Source organism: Pterocles gutturalis, unplaced genomic scaffold (genome assembly GCF_000699245.1).
Source record: "Pterocles gutturalis isolate BGI_N339 unplaced genomic scaffold, ASM69924v1 scaffold5683, whole genome shotgun sequence".
NCBI classification, from domain to species: Eukaryota; Metazoa; Chordata; class Aves; order Pterocliformes; family Pteroclidae; genus Pterocles; species Pterocles gutturalis.
In genome coordinates, this window is record NW_010120336.1 from 61,206 (window position 1) to 80,615 (window position 19,410).

At 39.2% G+C, this 19,410-nt stretch overlaps 1 protein-coding gene across 1 annotated transcript in view; it reads right to left on the reverse strand.

Moving 5' to 3' along the window:
- Positions 1–2,985: 2,985 nt before the first annotated feature.
- The window catches only part of ASXL3 (additional sex combs like transcriptional regulator 3), a 61,089-nt gene continuing 44,664 nt past the window's right edge, over positions 2,986–19,410 (reverse strand). Inside the window, exons 7-10 of the mRNA XM_010076864.1 lie at positions 16,717–16,813; positions 16,137–16,242; positions 9,303–11,256; positions 2,986–6,654 (exon numbers count right to left, since the gene is read on the reverse strand). Coding sequence (XP_010075166.1) covers positions 2,986–6,654; positions 9,303–11,256; positions 16,137–16,242; positions 16,717–16,813 — 5,826 coding nt within the window. The remainder of the gene's footprint in view (positions 6,655–9,302; positions 11,257–16,136; positions 16,243–16,716; positions 16,814–19,410) is intronic.

The window sequence follows — 19,410 nt, forward strand, 5'->3', positions numbered from 1 at the left end:
AATTAACCTCTAAACCTGTGATTGTGTTCTTATTGAAAACCAAGGGTCACTCTCCCCTAAGCATTTGTGTGATAATAGAATCCAAGTCAGGTTTTCAGTCACACTGGGATTCAGTCAGGCTCCTATATCACCGCAGTTGCTTTTGAGTATTTTAAGACCCTAAAACTATAATCTGTAACAACACTTCATGACTGTTGATAACTAATTGGTCAAATTTATTCCTGGTGCAACTCCAATGACTCAAGAATGAAAGGAGTAGAACTGCACTATGGAAGAGTTTGGTCAGCTGTGTAATATAACATAGCACCATCCAGTCTACCGCCATTTTCAATAACATTTTATCATGATCTCACACATGCAAGTTGCAATCCTGATACAAAAATGACAATATGACATGAATGAGTTACCTACCACATTAGTCACATCATTATCCTTCAAACAAAGTAAAACTATTTTGTGGCCAGAATTTATTTCTATATTATGTCAGTCGATACAAGAAGTATTTCAAGATGATGCAAATACAAACAAATATTGACTTCTGTGCTGTGGACAGAAAAACCTGAGCTAGAAATAAGGATTCCCAGCAGGCTTATATAAACACAGGTTATTAGAAGTCTAAAACTGGTTGCTCTCTTTATTTTAAATAGTTGTATCCTATCTCTACCAAGTATAAATACAATGCAATACAATTCCAATACAAAGGCTCCTCAAATATGAATTTGATACGCATTACCTGACTACACTCATGCTTACTTATGAGTATTTTCCAGTCACAGTTTTGCCAGCAGCTGGTGTAGCACTGGATGCTAATTTTCATGTGGTTACTCCTAGGTTTTTGCTTGGCTGGCTTATTTCCCTAACAGAAGACCTGAAAGTGCTGAGAAGCCATTTCTTAACTCACATGTCATATTAATGAGCACTTTTGTATAGAAAAAAATACATTATTGTATCAGCAACAAATTTGTTAGTGTAATTACAAATGGCCTTTGTACCACACAGTGTCAAAAATAATATTGATATGTTGCTAATTACAATAAAAGAGAACATTAAGGTGCACCATAGAGCTTCCTATGACAGGAATGTATGTTGTAGATATTCCAGCTCACTTTTAAGACAATAAATGGCATTTATCATGTTTGTGAAAATGGTCCCACAAGAAAATAGATGTGGTTCCTCCATTCAGTAGAACCTCACTAACATGCACCCATGTCAGGGAGACCAGTCAGAGCTTATGAATAAGTATGCAAACAAAGATCATATTAAAAAGTATAGTGTAAAATGTAGTATACTCCTTCTTTCTTAAATGTCGTTCTATCATTCACATTAATATTTCAGAACGCAACAGTAACTGCATCACAAAATTCAAGCAGTGTTACACCTCACACGTTTGTACTACATTGCTCTCTGAGAACTGTGGAAGGAAATCAGTTTTCTTGAGCAGACTGTAAGTTCTTTGGATTAGTGAGGTTCTACTATAATGGTAAAAGTAACATCACTCTCTGATGCTGACATTTGGGCAGACCCAACCACATACTGGCAGATGATGACTTGCACTCTACATTTTGTGTTCCTGAAGTGGGAGTAAAAAAAACCCAAGGTATTTTCATCTCCCCAGCAACTGCATGTGCTTTATCCCTTTATAATATTTTCCTTTTAGGTGAATAGGGCCCCAAAATTATAGTTTTTCTTCTCTGCTGTTATGGTGGCTAGAACATCTGGAATGCAGCTATAGTCCTAAATGTAAATACAGTACTGGATAAATACTGAAGATTACTTTAAAGATGCAGTATCCCTTTTAAAAATGCCTTTTTGCTTCTAAATTTGTAAAAGGTAGAGTAAGGGGTCTGAATTCCTTTGAGAAAAAAAAAGTTGGTGCTGTAAGTAATTCTAAGAATTATTTTAAATCACAAAACTCTGAGATGCTATTTAAATAGAGTAACTCACGTAAGAGGAAAAACAGCTGATAATCTAATATTCAATCAATACACAATTGTAATCTTTCCTTATTCATTCATCAGAAGAACACATCATTTTTAAGCCACGGAAAGGCTAAAACATCCAGAACCTACTATGTAAGTCTGACCCTGCATATATATATTTCGGACCGACAAACCGAGGGGACAGATCAGAGAGACAAATACAAATAAAGAATATTTGAGTGGGAAACAGCAAGAGAAAACAGGTTACTAATCCCCAGTAAAGAAGTTACTTTATCCAGACTCTACCGAAGCCAATGTGATTCCAAGGTTGGTCCCACTAACCCATCTCATATACAAATCTTTCTCAAGGAATCAACAAGAAGAGATGATGAGTAAGATTTGAGTTCTGTAATCCCTGGCAGGCCTCTAAGGAAACTCCTCTAACAATCTAAATTTCATTTTTTTTTTTTCCTAGGTGAAGTGACTATACTTTATCCCTAGATAGTAAAAGTCAATTGAAGAAAACAATCCCACCAGCAGAAAAACTGCAAACTGACTTAGAAGGTACGATGGCCGATACCCTGCACCTTGCCACTACCCACTCGAAACAGTCGCTATTCAGGGTGTTATTAATTCTGCATAGTTACTCCACTTCTTGCAGTTACTTCTTCCACTGATCTTTAATCTGCAGTTTGTATCAACTACCAAAAAGTGGAGAAAAAATGTGCTGCACTTTGTGCAAATAAATAGAAGATACGAATGACATGCACTAATGCTTTTTTTTTTTTTTTTTTTTTTTTAGCATGGCAAGAGAGCTTCAGTAAAAAGGCGCTCTTTCTTTTTAAACTACTTCTACAGGTTTCCTCTTCTTCCCAGAAAATGGCACTCAGGCAGGAATAACTAAATTCTGAAAGCACCACATGGAAGAAAAAAAAAAACAAACCTCCAAATAAAAAAGTCAATCAAATAATTGCAAACCATTAGTGGCCTAAACTGTTCCAATTTCGTCGTTCCTTTGTCCTGCTCTCCCACGCTGATAAGGGATACTGCATCTTTGATTCAGCTCCTACCGCACAACCAGACAAGCTACACACAGTTTGGAAGGCCCTATGCAGTCATCATGACAGAAGGCTCCACAGCCTTTGCACACAATCATGGCTTTCAGCCTGCAAGAGCATTTCAGTTCCAGTTCATCGGCATTGCTACTGTCAGCAAATTTCTGAACTGGGATCTGCGCGTTCTGGTTAGACAGGCCTGTGGCAGTGTTTGAGCCACTTCCTAAAATCCCAATCGATTTCTCAATTGCAGATGCTGCCCTTTTGAAGCTTGTGCTACCGAAGTGTATCGTTGGGTAATTTCCACAGAGCTGCTGCTGCTGCTGTGGGTGCTGCGTCTGTATTTTCTGAGCAGCAAGTTGGGTAAAAGGCTTCTGTGGCTCAGAAAGTAAATAGGAAGAGAAATCTGCATTTTTTAATGCAAATGCTTTTAACTGTTCTTTCACTTCGTTCTGATCATAGGAAGCTTGTTTCATGCCCAGTTCACAGCTGCTGCTTAAACCTTCCTCAAAAGAAATAGGTTCAGATTTTATATTGCTACAGATGCTTGCTGGCTGAGGCCAACTGAGTCTTTTAGTGGTTTCCATAGTAACTGTCGGTTGTTTTTGATCAGAGGGGACTTCTGCACTGGGGTGAGGAGGGGGAGGAGGTGGCAGGGGTGGAAGAGGAGGGGGGGGATGCACTAAGGTTTTACTCTGCAGAGTTTGAGAGGCACTGGCAATGTCATCACCTTCCTTAATTTGAAGATTAGGGGAAAACACACTTCCTAGCCTCAGCTGGTGAGCTGCTGTAGAAATATTCACATCTCCCAAGCCCTTCTGTTCCAGGTGTCTGCTAAAAGCAAACGTGTTGCAGCCAGGTGGGCCTTTTGAAGTAGTTTGCAACAAAGCTGCCGTAGGAATGGGGCCTCTTGCAGCCATGGACATTTGGTAAAAATGCTGTCTGTGTGAGGTACTGGCTTCTGCGTGAAAGCTGCCATTTTTATCAACGTGAAACAAGCTCTGCTGGAAACTGCACGAAGGCAACGGCCTCTTCTGCTGCTTGATCTCTGGGCTGTGAGCAATTCGGCTCTGAATGGCATGTTTGTTCAGCCACTCCTGCTTAAATGGCTGGCTGTGCCCTAGCTGATTCATGCTGGAACTAATCACACAAGGAGACACTTTAACATCTGTGTCCATTGACACCTTCCCAGGATCACATTTAATTTGAGCATGCTCCCCTACAGTCCTGGCCATCCTCTTTTTCGGATGGTTTTCACGCTTTCTGATTTGTAGCGGGGCTATGCTGCCTGCTGGAAATCCTTTACCATCTGTGTTAGGAGAGTTGGAAGGATGCTCACCAATATTTCTCTCGGACACTGCTGTTTTACATACTGAGGTAGTTTGCAAAGGCAAGGGAAGCCTGTTAATTTCTAGTTTGGCTCCTGATCTGGGCTGTGGCAGCACTTTCTCTAAAGGCAGGTTGCCTTGCAGTAACTGTGTCACTAAAGGATTGTTGGCCTCCACTGACGACAAGCGACAGCTAGAGCCCCCGGCACTGGTAACTCTCTTTAGGGTTTCTGTTGTCAGGGACAGGGAGTCTTCCATGGAGTCCGCAATGGATGTCTTGGAGGTCTGCGGTGGCTGCGCACTCGTGGCGATTTCTGCAGCCTGGGCAGGCATTTCAGGTCCTGTAAAATCCTCCGTGTCCATCCTGAAGCACTTGTCAGACTCATTAGTTTCTGATTTAACAGGAACAGCAATGCTCGTCAAAAGACTCCTGGATTGCAGTTCTGACATTTGCACGTAACTGGAAGGTTCAGTTTTGACATTTTTTAAGCAGTTTTGCTCTGCGTATTCCTTATGCTTACCGGAGTTAAGATGGCTGACCACTGGCTGGTCTGTACTCATTGCCTCTTCATCATGCCAACAAATTCTATTGTTAGTGTTATACTGATTGGCACAGGCAACATCTGCTTCATTTTTAAATGCTGAAGGACCTCTTAATTGCTCAGCAAAACCTTGGCTGGGAGTAACCACCTCAATTAACTTATCTTGAGGAGCAAGAGGCACTTCTCGAAGACTTGAACAACCTGCCTGCAAGTTCTTGCTGTCTTGCTTTGCTGTAACGGAGATAAAGCTGGAACTGTGCTCAAGGCTTTCATTAGAGACTACTTCAGGCCTGCTTATGACAGACACCTGAGGACAGGCTACACTTTGTAAGGCAGCTTCTGTCCTTACAGGTCTGCTCTGCAGGTCAATGCTGTTCTCTGCATTTTCAATAGAAGAAGAAAGTGACAGACTGGAATTCAGAGTTGTAGTGTGGTCAACAATGACTTTGCAAGGTATAGACCTATTCATGGCAGTTTGTGTAAAGCTCACCGGCTGAGATTTACCAGAGAGATCCATTCGGTTTCGTGCTCCAGAGCTTTTTTCTAAGAGATCAGCATTTAATTTAGTAGCATTATCATAAGAGCTTATTGTCACCATGTTACCAGTAAACATTGAAATGGGTGGCCTTGCAACAGAATCTGCTACTGCAAGGGTCTCACTGCAACTTAAAGCTGACCTAACGGTGGTGTGAATGGAGACAGTGCTTTGCTCGTTACACCCAGTTATGGCTATCTTATCAGAAGAAAATCTGTTGGTAGTCCCCACTGGGGGAATCAGTACAGAACTACCAGAGAGATGATTTGGCAAATTATTTGCAATAGATGAAGCTGGCACAGTGGCATAATGACCGGAGACTGCGTTATTCACATTGCTACTTGGTAACGGCAACCTTTTGTCGTCGATGGCATTTGATAAGACCATAGTGTCTATGGAGACTGGTACATTACTGTTATCAATACATTTTGGTCCAACGGTTATGCATGGAGTATCAGCCCCTTGGATGGTTTTCAGCATATTTATATTACAAGATGAAACTGCTGTGTTTGCACTGTCAACAGACATTAAAACAGAGGATTTATCAACAGAACTTGCAAAAGAAAGTTCTTTAATTGCTCCAGACATAGCAGTGCTGCAAACAGACACAGAGACTGAACTTTTATTATAAAGCACTGGCACATCGTTACTTTCAGTAGAGGTAGATGAAATAATTTTCTCACACAATTGTGGTATAGGTATATTTTCATCAGAACTGTGCACAGATATCTCAGTAGCAGTTTCTGGTAATGTAGCTGTGTTAAGTGACTGCTGCAATACAGTGGTAGTCTCACGGTGATGAGCAGACTTGTTGCTAGGGGACCTGCAGTTAGGATTAACTATAATGACACCAGTAGAACCTTCAATCTTTGTGTCAGTAGAAGTTGGTATCTCCAGAGATGAGGTACTTTCCTTTGAGCTGAACTGCAACTTTGATTCTTTATTAGTCTGGAGTAAGTGAGCTCTGGCTTGATGCTTGGCAAATAGCTTGGCCTTTGTTTGCTCCTTGATGTGTGCCAGTGTTCTTGTCTTCCCACCTTCGCATGGGTTCCCCATTGCTCCAGAGACTATGCTCGCAGCTGCTGCCACAGCTGCTGCAGCTGCAGCTTCTCTTTGGGCTCTTGCTTGCTGAGCTCTTGCTTTGATATCTGCAAGAGTTCTAGCCCCGGTGTTTCTCCCACTGCTGACCGATGTACTTGGGGAAACTCGAGGTTCTGGTTTAGAAACAGGTTGGCTCTTGATGATAAATGGTGGTCCAATTTTTGAAAGCTGAATCTGAAGGAAGAAAAAAACCCAATAATTTTAATGAGATTGACTAGCTAAAATCACCAGGGTCAGAGAAAGGTAATGATGGGAATTACTGTTCAGTACAGCTGGACAGAAAAATGCTAAAAATTAATGATATTTACACTTCAGTATTTTATCATTCTCATAGCATGAACAACTGACACCTGCATTACCCTACTTACGTTGATCCCTCCGACAGGAAGAAGATTGAACTGGGTGACAACATGATGCTTATCTGATAGAATTTGTCAGACCTGTTTTATATGTAGTGTATCTAAGAAGATCAACAAACCTAGTGCGGTGATACTGAAAAAGAGCCTATGACTCAGAACTTGCTGCAAATGTGTGAAAAAATAATGATCATGTAGCACTTTTGCTCCTTGGTCCCCAATGACTAAGACATTAGGAAGAGCCTGTCTTTTGCCAATACACCAAACAACAAATCTTGCGTTTAGATAGGATGTAGCAGTGTCTTCGCTGAGCCTGTTTTTCATGTTACACCTCAGAGCACTTCAGAGTAGTGATATAAAAGAGATGAATCACAAAAGGATATGCCTTTCCCTTCCTCATTTGCAATTTTAAGAGACTTGCTTCAGTACATCCCTGGGATACCTCCTACACTACTGCATTTCAAAAATTAAATCCTCAAACCTAAACACATTAAAAATGTAGACCTTAAAGTTTTAAATACCTAAAACTTTAAGCAAAATAAAAACCTGTAAAATCACTAGGATTATTGGTATGTTTCCAATTAGGCACATCTGTTTTCAGGATTAGAGATTAAGAGTTCTGGGACCACTTTAAAACTCTTACACTCTCTCGGATACCCAAGGGTTGGCAAAAAAACCATTCCAATTTCTTAAAAGGGACAGATGTTTACTGGCTGTCCACAGTAACAGGACTTAGTGGTTAATGCTGTGACTTCTATTCTGAAAGGAACTGAGAAAAAAACTAGGTAGTATTTGTAGAAAAATAGTCATAAGGTACGTCTGGAAGCAAGAGCCATACAGCAGAATGATTTAGAATTGAGGTTCTTTTTCCTCTTTTAATTACAAAGTATAGGGGTTTGTTGGTGAGATGACTCAAGAGACAAGTATTTGTTACACACAAAAAATAATAGAAATGATTGTCAAAAATCATTTTTTGAAATGCTTGCCATTTTTTCAGTATTGTCATTCACTGGCTGGAGGCTTCAGGGAGATTCAATTCTTAAGACTGTGCAAGACCGAAAGCATCTGATTTTCCATAAGAGATCAGTGGAAATCAATATTAAGATGGTACTGTAATATATAACCATTTATATAACCATGCAACTCTGTGCTGGTCTGGAGGGCTGGAATACTTCACTTTTCCTAGCAGTTAAATTTTTAGCTTACAAATAAACACTCATGCTTACTACTGTGAGGCTTTAACATGAACATATTTTAAAGAATATCATAAACTCACAATTACTTCGAAACATCTTGCTTTCTGTTTCAGTAGCAACTTTTTTCAGTTTCTACTTTGCATCACCAGAACTGCTAAAGCTCTAAGTGCTTAATTATTTTTATTATTATAGTCATGACCTTTTTTTTTACTAGTGATCAATTTTCCTTTGTGCTTAGAGAGTGATTAGAATTTATTAAGCTAGATAGAGACATTCCAAATATGAAGAATTTAACTAAACTTAGAATGGGCCAACTTCCAATTGCATCACTGCTCATGAAAATAAATTAGTTGAAATATTCTGCCGCACTAGTGGTTAAAGCAGTTAGCCTATTTGCCCTCCTGGCCATATTAACAATGTTCAGTGATTGCAGCAGTTAAATGCAGAAAAGGGCATTTCTGCATAATCAGGAACTAGTATTGGAAAGTCAATGGCTTAAGTTCAGCAAATTGGATCTAAAACTCGGCTGATGTCATCATGTACAAAATTAAAAGGGTCAAAATGCTGAGCCTATACATAACTAAATCTATAGGTCCCTCTGTTAGGAAAAAAAAATGCTTTCAACTGGAATTTACTTTCTTACATAGCAGAATGATACACATAAAATTGTTTGCTTGGCTGGTGTATCTTTTTTACCTTTTGCTTTAACAAAGACATCTATACATATATCAATTAGACGCTTCCTTCTGATAGCTAGGTCTGTGTTTCCAATTAATTCTACAGGGAAATCTTCCACTTCAGCCCACCCCAACCCCTGGACTTGCAAAGAGATTTCCAGCTATTCTGACTCTAGGTTCTCTTGCTGGATTAAGGCACTGGTTGTTTTTCTTAGCATTGGTTACGGTGATATTTATTACTCATGCTTGCTGGAGAAGTCATACGCAGGAGAACAAGCGGATAATACAGTTGGCCAATTAGAAAAACAAGCAGCACTGTGTAAATGATGGGGAAGCTCTTGAATTAGATTAAGCAATAGATTCTGGAAAACTTTCCCTCACATAAAACCAATTTTGTAGTAAAGACCCTGACTGAACAACTATAGGTATATTTACATGGGAAGTAATTTGGCATAGCAGGAATAAACCATCAGTACTAATAACCCTCATACTTCCACAAAAAAATACACCATGCTTTGTGTCTGCATGCAGTCAGTAGGAGGGAGATAATAAACCTTTAGTTTCCAAGTCAGTCTGTTTAATCATTGCTTTACCTTAAGAGGTGGAACTCGGGGTTCTTCCCTGGGTGGCTGTTCTTTATCAGATGGACTTGTTGATGAAGCACTACGGTTAGGTTGATCATCATCTATTCTAGCTCTCTTCTCTTTGCAGATTCCAAAACTGTGCTGTTCTGCTGTTTTCCTCTTTGGGATCTCTGGGTCTCTACTTTCATTCCTCACTTCAGGTGATTTGGTGGGTTCTAATGACTTGGAAGAATGTGAACTCTCTAGACGGCTTTGAGTGCTGCCTGTTAGCTTGTGAGATTTACTTCTGCACACTTCAGAGAATACAGCTTTCTCTAGAGATGAGGTATATAGTTTATCATGTGGCTTTGATGGAAGCAGTTCGATATTTTTGCCAACTGATCCTTCTGATAAGACAGCTATCTCTGACGGCAAGAGTGTACCCTTCTTGTCACCTCTTTGCTGAATGCTGTGATTTTTAATTTTGATCACCTCTGGAGGAGAGTGTTCTGGGATGGATGCAATGTAGGATTTCTCAATTTCAGAATGGGATTTACATGGCTGATGACTGAGGTTTTTGCTTTGGGGGTCTTCTAATACTGAAGTATCAGGTATAATTATTAGTGGACTAACTTTCATATTTTCAGGGGCACTCTGAAGTTGCTTTGGCTGAACAACAAGATTCTCTTCTTGAACCACCTTAGGAATGGCAGAGCTTTCTTCTTTGAAAGTGGGAAGAGAGTCTTCCACCAAACCAGGTGATTTCCTCTGTTGCAATGCAAGTCTTTCACTGCTTGGGGAATTAGAAACTGGAGATGTCTCTGGTGGAAGAGGCAAACTATTTGCCACGGATGTTTCAGAAGTTAGAAGAACAGAAGATACTGAAGATGTTTCTGATGTTAAAGGCAAATCAGACATTGGAGATGTGTCTGATGTTAAAGGTAAATTAGAAGCTGGTGATGTCTCTGATGTTAAAGGTAAATTGGACATCAGAGATGCTTCTGAGGTTACAGGTGAGGTGGACATTGGAGAGACTTCTGACATTAAAGGTGTGTGCAAGTTTTCATCACTGGCCTTTTGCTGAATATCATTTTCAATGTTTTCAGTACTGGATGCTTCAGATGAGCAAGCTGTTTCAAGAGATGCTGGAGTACAGGGTTCCTCTGAAGTTGACTGAGTGTCTCCTCCAGGAGAGGCGATAGAAACACACGGTCCTTCTGGACTTCCAGAGGAAAAGGAAGTTTCAGAAACACAAGCATTCTCAGACAACTGTTCCTCAGGGTCACTTTGAAGCTCCATATCCACCGCAATGCCTCCGCCAGTGAACAAGGAGCCTTCCAGAGCAGCATTTTGCATTTTTGGTGCAATTAGCTCTTTTGCAGACTCAGAATCCTTCTCTGCTGTATCACTGACAGAGTTTGTGGATGAAGCTGATCGTGCTGGTGATACACAATCCTCCAGCTGATCTATCACAACTGACATCTCCTCCTGAGGGCATTCTGACTTCAATTCCACTTTAATTTCAATGTGAGATACGCTATCAGTTACGTCATTCATCATGACACAGGACTCAGTGCTGTCTGCAAGCTGCACTGCCTCTGTTTCTTCATTTGTGCCAGTTGGACTTACTGACTCCTCAGAAAACTCATGCTCTGTTTTATGGTTCTCCTCTTGGCATTCACAAATACTTGTCTCAACCTCTTCAGCAATCTCCTCCTGAATGATTGATTCTTCAGGTATCAGTATATCTTCTGAGCCTGCCATTAGTTCCTTGCCAGGAACCTGTTCCAGACTACAAGGAGATGGACAATAATCTCTCTCTTGTAAAGATGGAGTTTTAGCACCTTTCTCTTCTTGGTCCTCAAAGGTTGCTTGCTTAGAAGGACCAGGTGTGCCAGAAGACCCACACAAAGAATTGCTTTCATCTTCATCATTGCTCTGCACTGCAGTGAGTTTCATTGATTCTCCTCTTGTCATTCCCAGTCTAAATAAAAAAACACACATTTTTAAAAAGGTCTTATCATCACAGGCATGATAAAGGAACGGGATCATCTTTCTCGCCCACATCTTTTATTTACAAAAAGGACATATTTGCCAGTTTAAACCAGCACTTTGGTTAAATGGTGGCAGACTAATTTATATATGGCTTTATATACTTTGGAAACCTAACTACCCAGATTTTCTTACTAGTGTTAAAAAACTGGTATATTTTCAAAATAAGTAATCTATTATTCATTATTTAACTTTGTCACTTCAATGAAACAAAAAACACTACTCATACTCTGTTTAAATTTGTGTGCGTGTGTGTTTTGTTTTTTAAATACCAGCACAACACTGCAATACTAACACAGCAAGCATTACAGAAGAAATACACAACTGTATCTTCTTCCATCAGTAGCAGTTCTAAAGGAAATCCCTTTCTTCCTCCTCCACCTAGCTGGCTTACAACACAAAAAATGATTGCCCAATAGTTATCTTCATGGAATGAAAATCAGCAAAGGAATGGAGGACAGGATAAATGTGAACGCAACTGACACATGAACACAACACAAACACACACATTCTAGTAACATAGTGAAGAGGAAAAAATGTAAGAAAAATGAGGTAATACAGGATTAAGGTCAGCAGAACATGTACTGAGCTACAGGCCACTCAGTCTCACCTTTGTGCCTGGCAACATCATGGTGCTGACTCTCCTGGAAACTACGCTAAGGCACATAGTTGTTTTCCGTGGAGGTGACAGCCAACACGGCTTCACTAAGGGCAAATCATGCCTGACAAATTTGGTGGCCTTCTACGACAGGATTAAGGAGTTGGTGGATAAGGGAAGAGCAACTGACATCATCTACCTGGACTTGAGCAAAGCATTTGACACTGTCCCACATGATGTTCTTGTCTCTAAATTGGAGAAACACGAATTTAACAGATGGACCGCACAGCGGGTAAGGAATTGGCTGGATGGTTGCACTCAAAGAGTTGCAGCAACGGCTCAATATCCAAGTGGAGACCGGTGACAAGTGGCGTTCCCCAGGGATTGGTATGGGGACTGGCGCTGTTCAACATCTTTGTCGGCAAAATGGACAGTGGGATTGAGTGCACCCTCAGCAAGTTTGCCGATGACACCAAGCTGTGTGGTGTGGTGGACGCGCTAGAGGGAAGGAATGCCATCCAGAGGGACCTGGACAGGCTTCAGAGGTGGGCCAATGCAAACCTCATGAAGTTCAACAAGGCCAAGCAATCCCAAGCACAAATACAGGCTGGGTGGAGAATGGATTGGGAGCTGCCCTGAGGAGAAGGACTTGGGGGTGTTGGTTGATGAGAAGCCAAGTGTGACCCAGGAATGCGCACTTGCAGCCCAGAAAGCCAACCGTGTCCTGGGCTACATCAAGAGAAGTGTGACCAGCAGGTCGAGGGAGGTGATTATTCCCCTCTACTCTGCTCTCTTGAGACCCCACCTGGAGTACTGTGTTCAGCTCTAGGGCCCTCAACATAAGGACATGGACCTGCTGGAGTGAGTTCAGAGGAGGTCCACAAAGATGATCAGAGGGCTGGAGCACCTGTCCTACGAAGACAGGCTGAGAGAGCTGGAGTTGTTCAGCCTGGAGAAGAGAAGACTGTGGGGGAACCTTATAGCAGCCTCTCTCCATGATAAACCCTCCAAACCTTGCCCAGAGAAGCTGTGGATGCCCCATCCCTGGAGGGGTTCAAGGCCAGGCTGGATGATGCGTTGATCAACCGGGGCTAGTGGAGGGTGTCCCTGCCCATGGCAGGGGGTTTCAAACTCTATGATCTTTAAGGTCCCTCCCAACCCAAACCATTCTGTGATTCTATGATTAGTTGTTTTTTTGCACTATTGGGAATACTACTATCTTGAAGAAGATACTGGAGTGAAGAAAAATGCTTTCAAAAGGAGAAGGGCTCAAGATCAGCATCTTTAAGGCAATCTCAGATTGCAAGACAAACAGCTGATCTGTCTTCTTCCTTAGAGAAAAAGACACCCAAAATTTGCCGAACAGCACAAAAATATGAGGACAGCAGTAAACGGCCATCAGTGAAAATGCTAAGGACAGGATTCAACTGATGAAGTAAGGGTAGTCAGTCATCAAATAAAAAAAAAAAAAAACCAAAAGCTTCTCAAGGATATATAGGAGCTGATATTCTAGTGCTGTGACAAGCATTACTGGGAAAATTAAAAAAAAAAAAAAAAAAAAAAAAAAAAAAAGAAGAAAAGAAGGATTAAATCAGCAATAAAATTTAGAGGAGGTATACCCAAAATTAAAGCTTTGATTTAGGGAGCTGGCTGTACTGTCCAAACACGTAACTCAACAATGGGAAAAGAAATAATATATTGAGGCAATTGAGTATAACCCTTGCAATCCTGGGGCAACAAGACAGAAGACTGTGGATTTCTGGCAACATGCATAGCTGATCCTAGATAAATAACTACAGAATGAAGTTTTTCTTTTTTAAAGAAAGTCAAAGAGAGGAAAAATAAACAACCATGAGGATACAGAATGAGAACATAGTGGGTGGAAGTAAACCACAACTGACAGTCTCATGATAAACAGCCTGGGTACAGATAAGAGCAAACACACAAAATGTAATATGTAGAGCCATCGTGGAAGAAGCACCATAAAGCCTTTGAATGCCACGAACTGGGCAGTGTGTAAAAATGTTTATAAAGATTCTGCATCTATTAAAGGTCCTTCTTTAAGTATAAGGTAAAACTTGAATTTACTTATGTAATATTAAAAGATCAAATTAGCTGAAGTCAGAGCAAAAATACCACATCGACTGTAAAGTGAGCAAGTTAGACTGCCAGAGAGATCCATTTGGCAGACAGTGCATGTGAGAAATAGCTCAGGAAGCTTTCAAAATCTGCTATTTCAGTTGAATCAACACAGCTGAAAAGAAACAAAGCAAGTTTAAAAACCAAAGTGAAAAAAAGGTAAGAGAACATAGACAAGGTGGAAACTATAGAAAAAACTACCATTCAGTCAGTAAATAATGAGAGAAAGTACTTAAATCTGGGCAAGCAGCAAAGTAGAATCTGCCTGTATAACGGCCAGGAAGAAGAATGGAAGTGAAACAATGCAAACTGGGGAAAGGGCAGGGGGACCAGATTCGGTACTGTAGTCAAAATGGAAATTATGTGCAATATGACATTTTGCATAACAATGTTGATGTCAGGAACCTATCAACCCAAATGACATGTATCAGTGCATACTGAGTAATTATCTGCCAACCATTCTAGTGTCCAGCATTCAGCTAGCACGGCAGGACTGCTGGCTCTGTAAAATTATGAGTATCATTGTCTGTGCATGTGACAGTCATTTGTGACTGAGGAATGGGCTTCAGCTAGAGTTAGGTGCTCATGCTTTGCTGGTACTAAACTTCTGTTTCTTGTGGAAGGCCCTATGCCAATACCTTACATAGACCTTTCCTTCATGAAAGGTTGGTAACTGACTCGTTCTCTTGACATGCACAATGAAAAGCTATAAGTGTCTTATCTAAAAACCTAATTACTATTTTTTGATACTAAAGGGATCAACACCTGGACTACACTGAGGTCTCAAAGCTGTTAAGAAATTAAGCACTTGACAATAATCAGGTTGGCCATATTAAGACCCTAGAATTTCCATTATCTGTAAAGATAAAGTGATGTTGAAATAGTATTCACAGTGGGAGAAAGCACCTAGCAAGGATGTGCAAAATAAAACATTAAAATGGATCTGTCCATTTGCTGCCTTGTTTTCACCACATTTCCCAGTGGTCCAAGGCAGTGGATTGTGAGAAGTAGCATTGTTACTGCAGAAACACTTTAGTTAATGCTTTAATCTTTAAATTAATCACTTATACGAAGGGTTCCCTTTGCCCTGAATTTCCTAAGTAAAAAACATCTAACAACAAAACTTAAGACATCTCATGTGATGATGATTCCCACGGCACATTTTTGTCTACTAAGTATTCCGCACAAATTCCATTAAAGCATACCTGAATATAAAAAAATCAGTAACTTTTAAAGAATTTGTTTCTACTTCATAATAATTAATATTTTTAATACTTAATATTTTTAAAAACAGAGATGTAATTCTAAGTATTGATGGATTAGGTTCTTTAAGCAATTTTTAAAATGAAGACTCTTGAATTTTAAAAATATGTGAACCTCCTTAAATTTTGATTCTTAAAAACCTGAATATAAGAACTGAATCTTCAGCTGCTGTAGAATGCCAATTCTGTATTATCATCAACGAAATTGTGCTGACTTGACCCATTTGTGCACTGGAGTGATACTATCTAATTCATTTTAGTCAGTTAAGAGTATTTATTTGTTCTTTGCATCTCACTTCTAAAATTAGATTAGTCATTGTCACTTCCATTTGTCTCTAGCCAATATTTCTTCTATGTTGTATATCATCTCAGTCAAACAATTCAAAACACTATTTGATTTTGGAAACTTTGCAACTAGCTTAGAAAAAAAAAATTAATAGATACTACAGAAATATCTCTACTGGTCTGTAAAATCTGTATTTATATTTTGCAGGAGGGAAAAATTGCCCTAATAATCTTTTTTTAAAAGATAATTAGAAAATACTCACACGCTTGGGCCTTGTGTCTTAAGCTCTCCTTGGAATGAGTTTTTATGGATGAGTTATGAACTTTTAAAAAAGCAATTGTAATGCAAGTGTAGACACACCACTATAATTCTATCCACAACTTCTTACACTGGGGAATGACTGCCTTTGTTAACCACTTTATTAAGTTTTACAGCATATGACCTTGCTATGTGAAGTGGGGAATTATATTTTCATTTCCTCCTAAACGAGATTTTTAAAAAAAGCTTTTATTTGTTTCAATACTTACTTTTCACCATAAAACCTTTCAAAGAATTTTTCTTTCCAAGGTTCTGTTTTCTTTTCCTTTTCAATCTCTTGTCTGATGCGCAACTGCATTTCTGGTGTAAATTCTCCTATAAAACAAATACTAATATATTGAATAAAAGTTGTCAAGGATTAGCTTAAATGGGTAATTATAAATTACAGATACAAAGATGGTCCACAGTGATTTCTTTTACAGTCATCCAACAATTCCAAATGGAAATAATGAAAAAGAAAAGTGAGAGTGACATAGAGAGATTTAATTTACCATATAACATTAGTATTTCAAAAGTATATTATTGCTGGGATTTAGTTGCATGCATTTATGTTTCCAAGGCTGGCAGTGATGAAAATGTTTGGGTTTTTTTTAAACTGCCAAAATAAGCTGCCATAGCAAGCTGTAAAAACGTGCACTAAATTCAAAATTGAATCAGCAGTTTTTCTTTTGCTGAATTACTGATGTATTGCACTTTCTATTCTAAAAGTATTTCTCAAATGTAGAAACAGACATATTCTTCATAAAAACAATTAACCTTTGGTAAATCTGTGAACAACCAGTGAGTTACCTTCTGCCAGCCGCTGTTTCCACCCTTGCGCTGCATATGCGAAGAATTCATTATTTAGAGCGGAACTACTGAGGCGCAAAACTCCATCGCTTCCCATCTAGAAAATAAGCCGATGGTAGCAGAAGATAGTGTCAGAAATAGCATCAGCTAATTTTACATAAAAACAGAATTCCAATTAAGGGAAATGGGGAGGGATATGGAGTGGGAATAACAAAATTACCTACTACTATCAAACCAGCATTTTCATTATACACGTTACTGTAAATGCAAATGGGCTAATCCAGCATCAGTATGCTCTCTTCAGTCATCAGTATTACTGATGATAACTCAGTTTACAATTGATTGATGCGTTTTAATCACAGCCCTCTATCTTGAGCCTATGTCTAGAGCTATTGTACATAATCAAAAATCAAGATCATTATTGTACTTATGCATCTGCCTGGAATATGGTACAAAAAAAAATTAATTAAATGTAATGAAGACAGTAACTTTGTTGTTTCTAAATAAACCTAGCACTCAGCTAAAATGCCGTACTGGCAGAAGAACGGATGGCAGGTAACCTTAACAAAACAGCTGGTGTAAACTTAGTGCTAAAACTAAGAACGGTTATACACATAACTTTACAGGCAAACAGTGAAAACTGCGGGAGAACATTATTTTTACTTTCTGCATCTGTCAAACATTCAATGATAAAACACCATGAGAAGTCTTCATTATAATATTTTCTAGAATAACTTTTAAAAGCAATCCATCTATTGAGCTTTCTTTTACCATAAAACTTAAGGCTTACTTTCAGGCTAAAGGGATATGTCTGACTATTGAAGGAATTCTAAGAACTGAAAAAAGTAATTATATAAAACAAATTAGCAGTGGGTACCACCTCTAGCATAACAAACAGACAACAAAAACAAACTAACAAGAGAGAAAGAGAGGAAACAGCGGAAGAGGTAATGTTTCTAGAACAAACACTCTCACTATTTTACACCATGTAATATAACTGTTTGACAATATCCTTTGTGATCTAGGAGTAAAAACCAGCACGTTTTCCAGCACATTCGCGTAAGTTTTAGCTATGTAATATCCCCTAACTCTCACTGCTTTCAAAGGCCAGAAAGAAGCAGATGTGTCAGAAACATTAATGATATTTAGCTGTGTCTCCCTTGCTGAGCTCTGCGTTTCACTGGGAACACCAGCCCTACTTTAAGAGCAGTCTTTGCCCAGCTGACATCCTGTCCCACAAGAATCTCATGGAAGTAAACCAGAAAGATGTGAAATAGTATAAAGAGAAACAGAGTGATAAGCATAGACTCTGAAAACCAGGCAGATATTTGATTACAGCAAGAAAAGAGTATGTGCACAGTACCAGGGTTCCTCAGCTGGATAGGAACCTACAATACTGCTGCCTGGGATTTCCTGATATATGGCATTGTTTTGCCAACAAGTCATAGGATTTGCATTCAAGTAGGGTGGATATATAATGCTTCTACGCTTCTCATGATGTGGGTTGTGGAACACATGCATACTAATTACAGACAGGCTACGACTAATGCTGAAACTGGAGAAAAAACTGTAAAGAGACAGTGAAACATGCAGAAGCAGCAAGAAAACAAAATAAGTGAGTGAAGAGAAAGGCCATAAAGAACATGTATTTATTGAAAAAATCAAACTAGCATGACACATGATCTTTCTGCATAAATTAACTTCTCCAGAATTATTTAAATTCCAGAATTTAATATATTAAAGTGAGATTTTTAGATACCAGTGCCTCTTGCACCCGAACAAACACACCAGTATATGGTTGAAAGCAGCACTTGCACAATTTCCTAAAAAGGAGAAGAAGTTACAAAGGAAAGAATCACAAGTTACTAAATAAACAATTCTTTGTTCCTCAAAGAAAGGTGCTGAAGCTACCTTCAGTTTCAACATAAAAGGAGATGAAATACTAACACCCACTTGTGTCAGTGTAGTTTCTACTCCAAACTTCAGTAAATTCCAGATTTTATCTCTAAACCTGACAGTGTTTTGCAGATAAGAGTAATACAGACATGAAACAGTTATTTTCATATTTAACCTCATTTAACTTCAGGCTTTCTCTGAAAGGCATGGTCCTCCTGAAACTCCATTGCTCAACTGATAGCAAACAGTGTAGCCATATCATGACCCAGATCAACAAATTTCACAGGGAAGTTATAATTTGTGGACAATAATTTTCTGTTAAATCAGAAAGATGATCCAACTTACCCTAAGGTCATATGATCATTAGACCTCATACAGAGTTGGAATGTACCAGCAGTGGTGGAAAGAGAATACCACTTTTCAGCAGCAAGCCCCTTTCAGGTTGCATTAAACATAATATGAAACTATAGCCAAGTGTGATTCAGCTACTTCACTAGGCTGCATAAATGAAGAGCATTATGAAGACTGACAAGTTATATTACCATGCGAATACAAGAAGAACAGTATTAGCTTCGTTGTAACCCTGTTGTTGTAAGGACATGAGAAAAGCAAGCTTTGTAGGAAGAGTTACTGTATCTTTTATTTTATTGGTTAATATGCTTGGGAAAAAAGTGCCAAGTTTTTGGTTGCACAATTTCTTATGGGGTATGAAAAAGAAACTGTAATCTCCAAAATAAATGCTAGAATGGGGTTCAACCAAATTCAAATGTTAACTGGTCCAGCTGAGACAAAAGCACA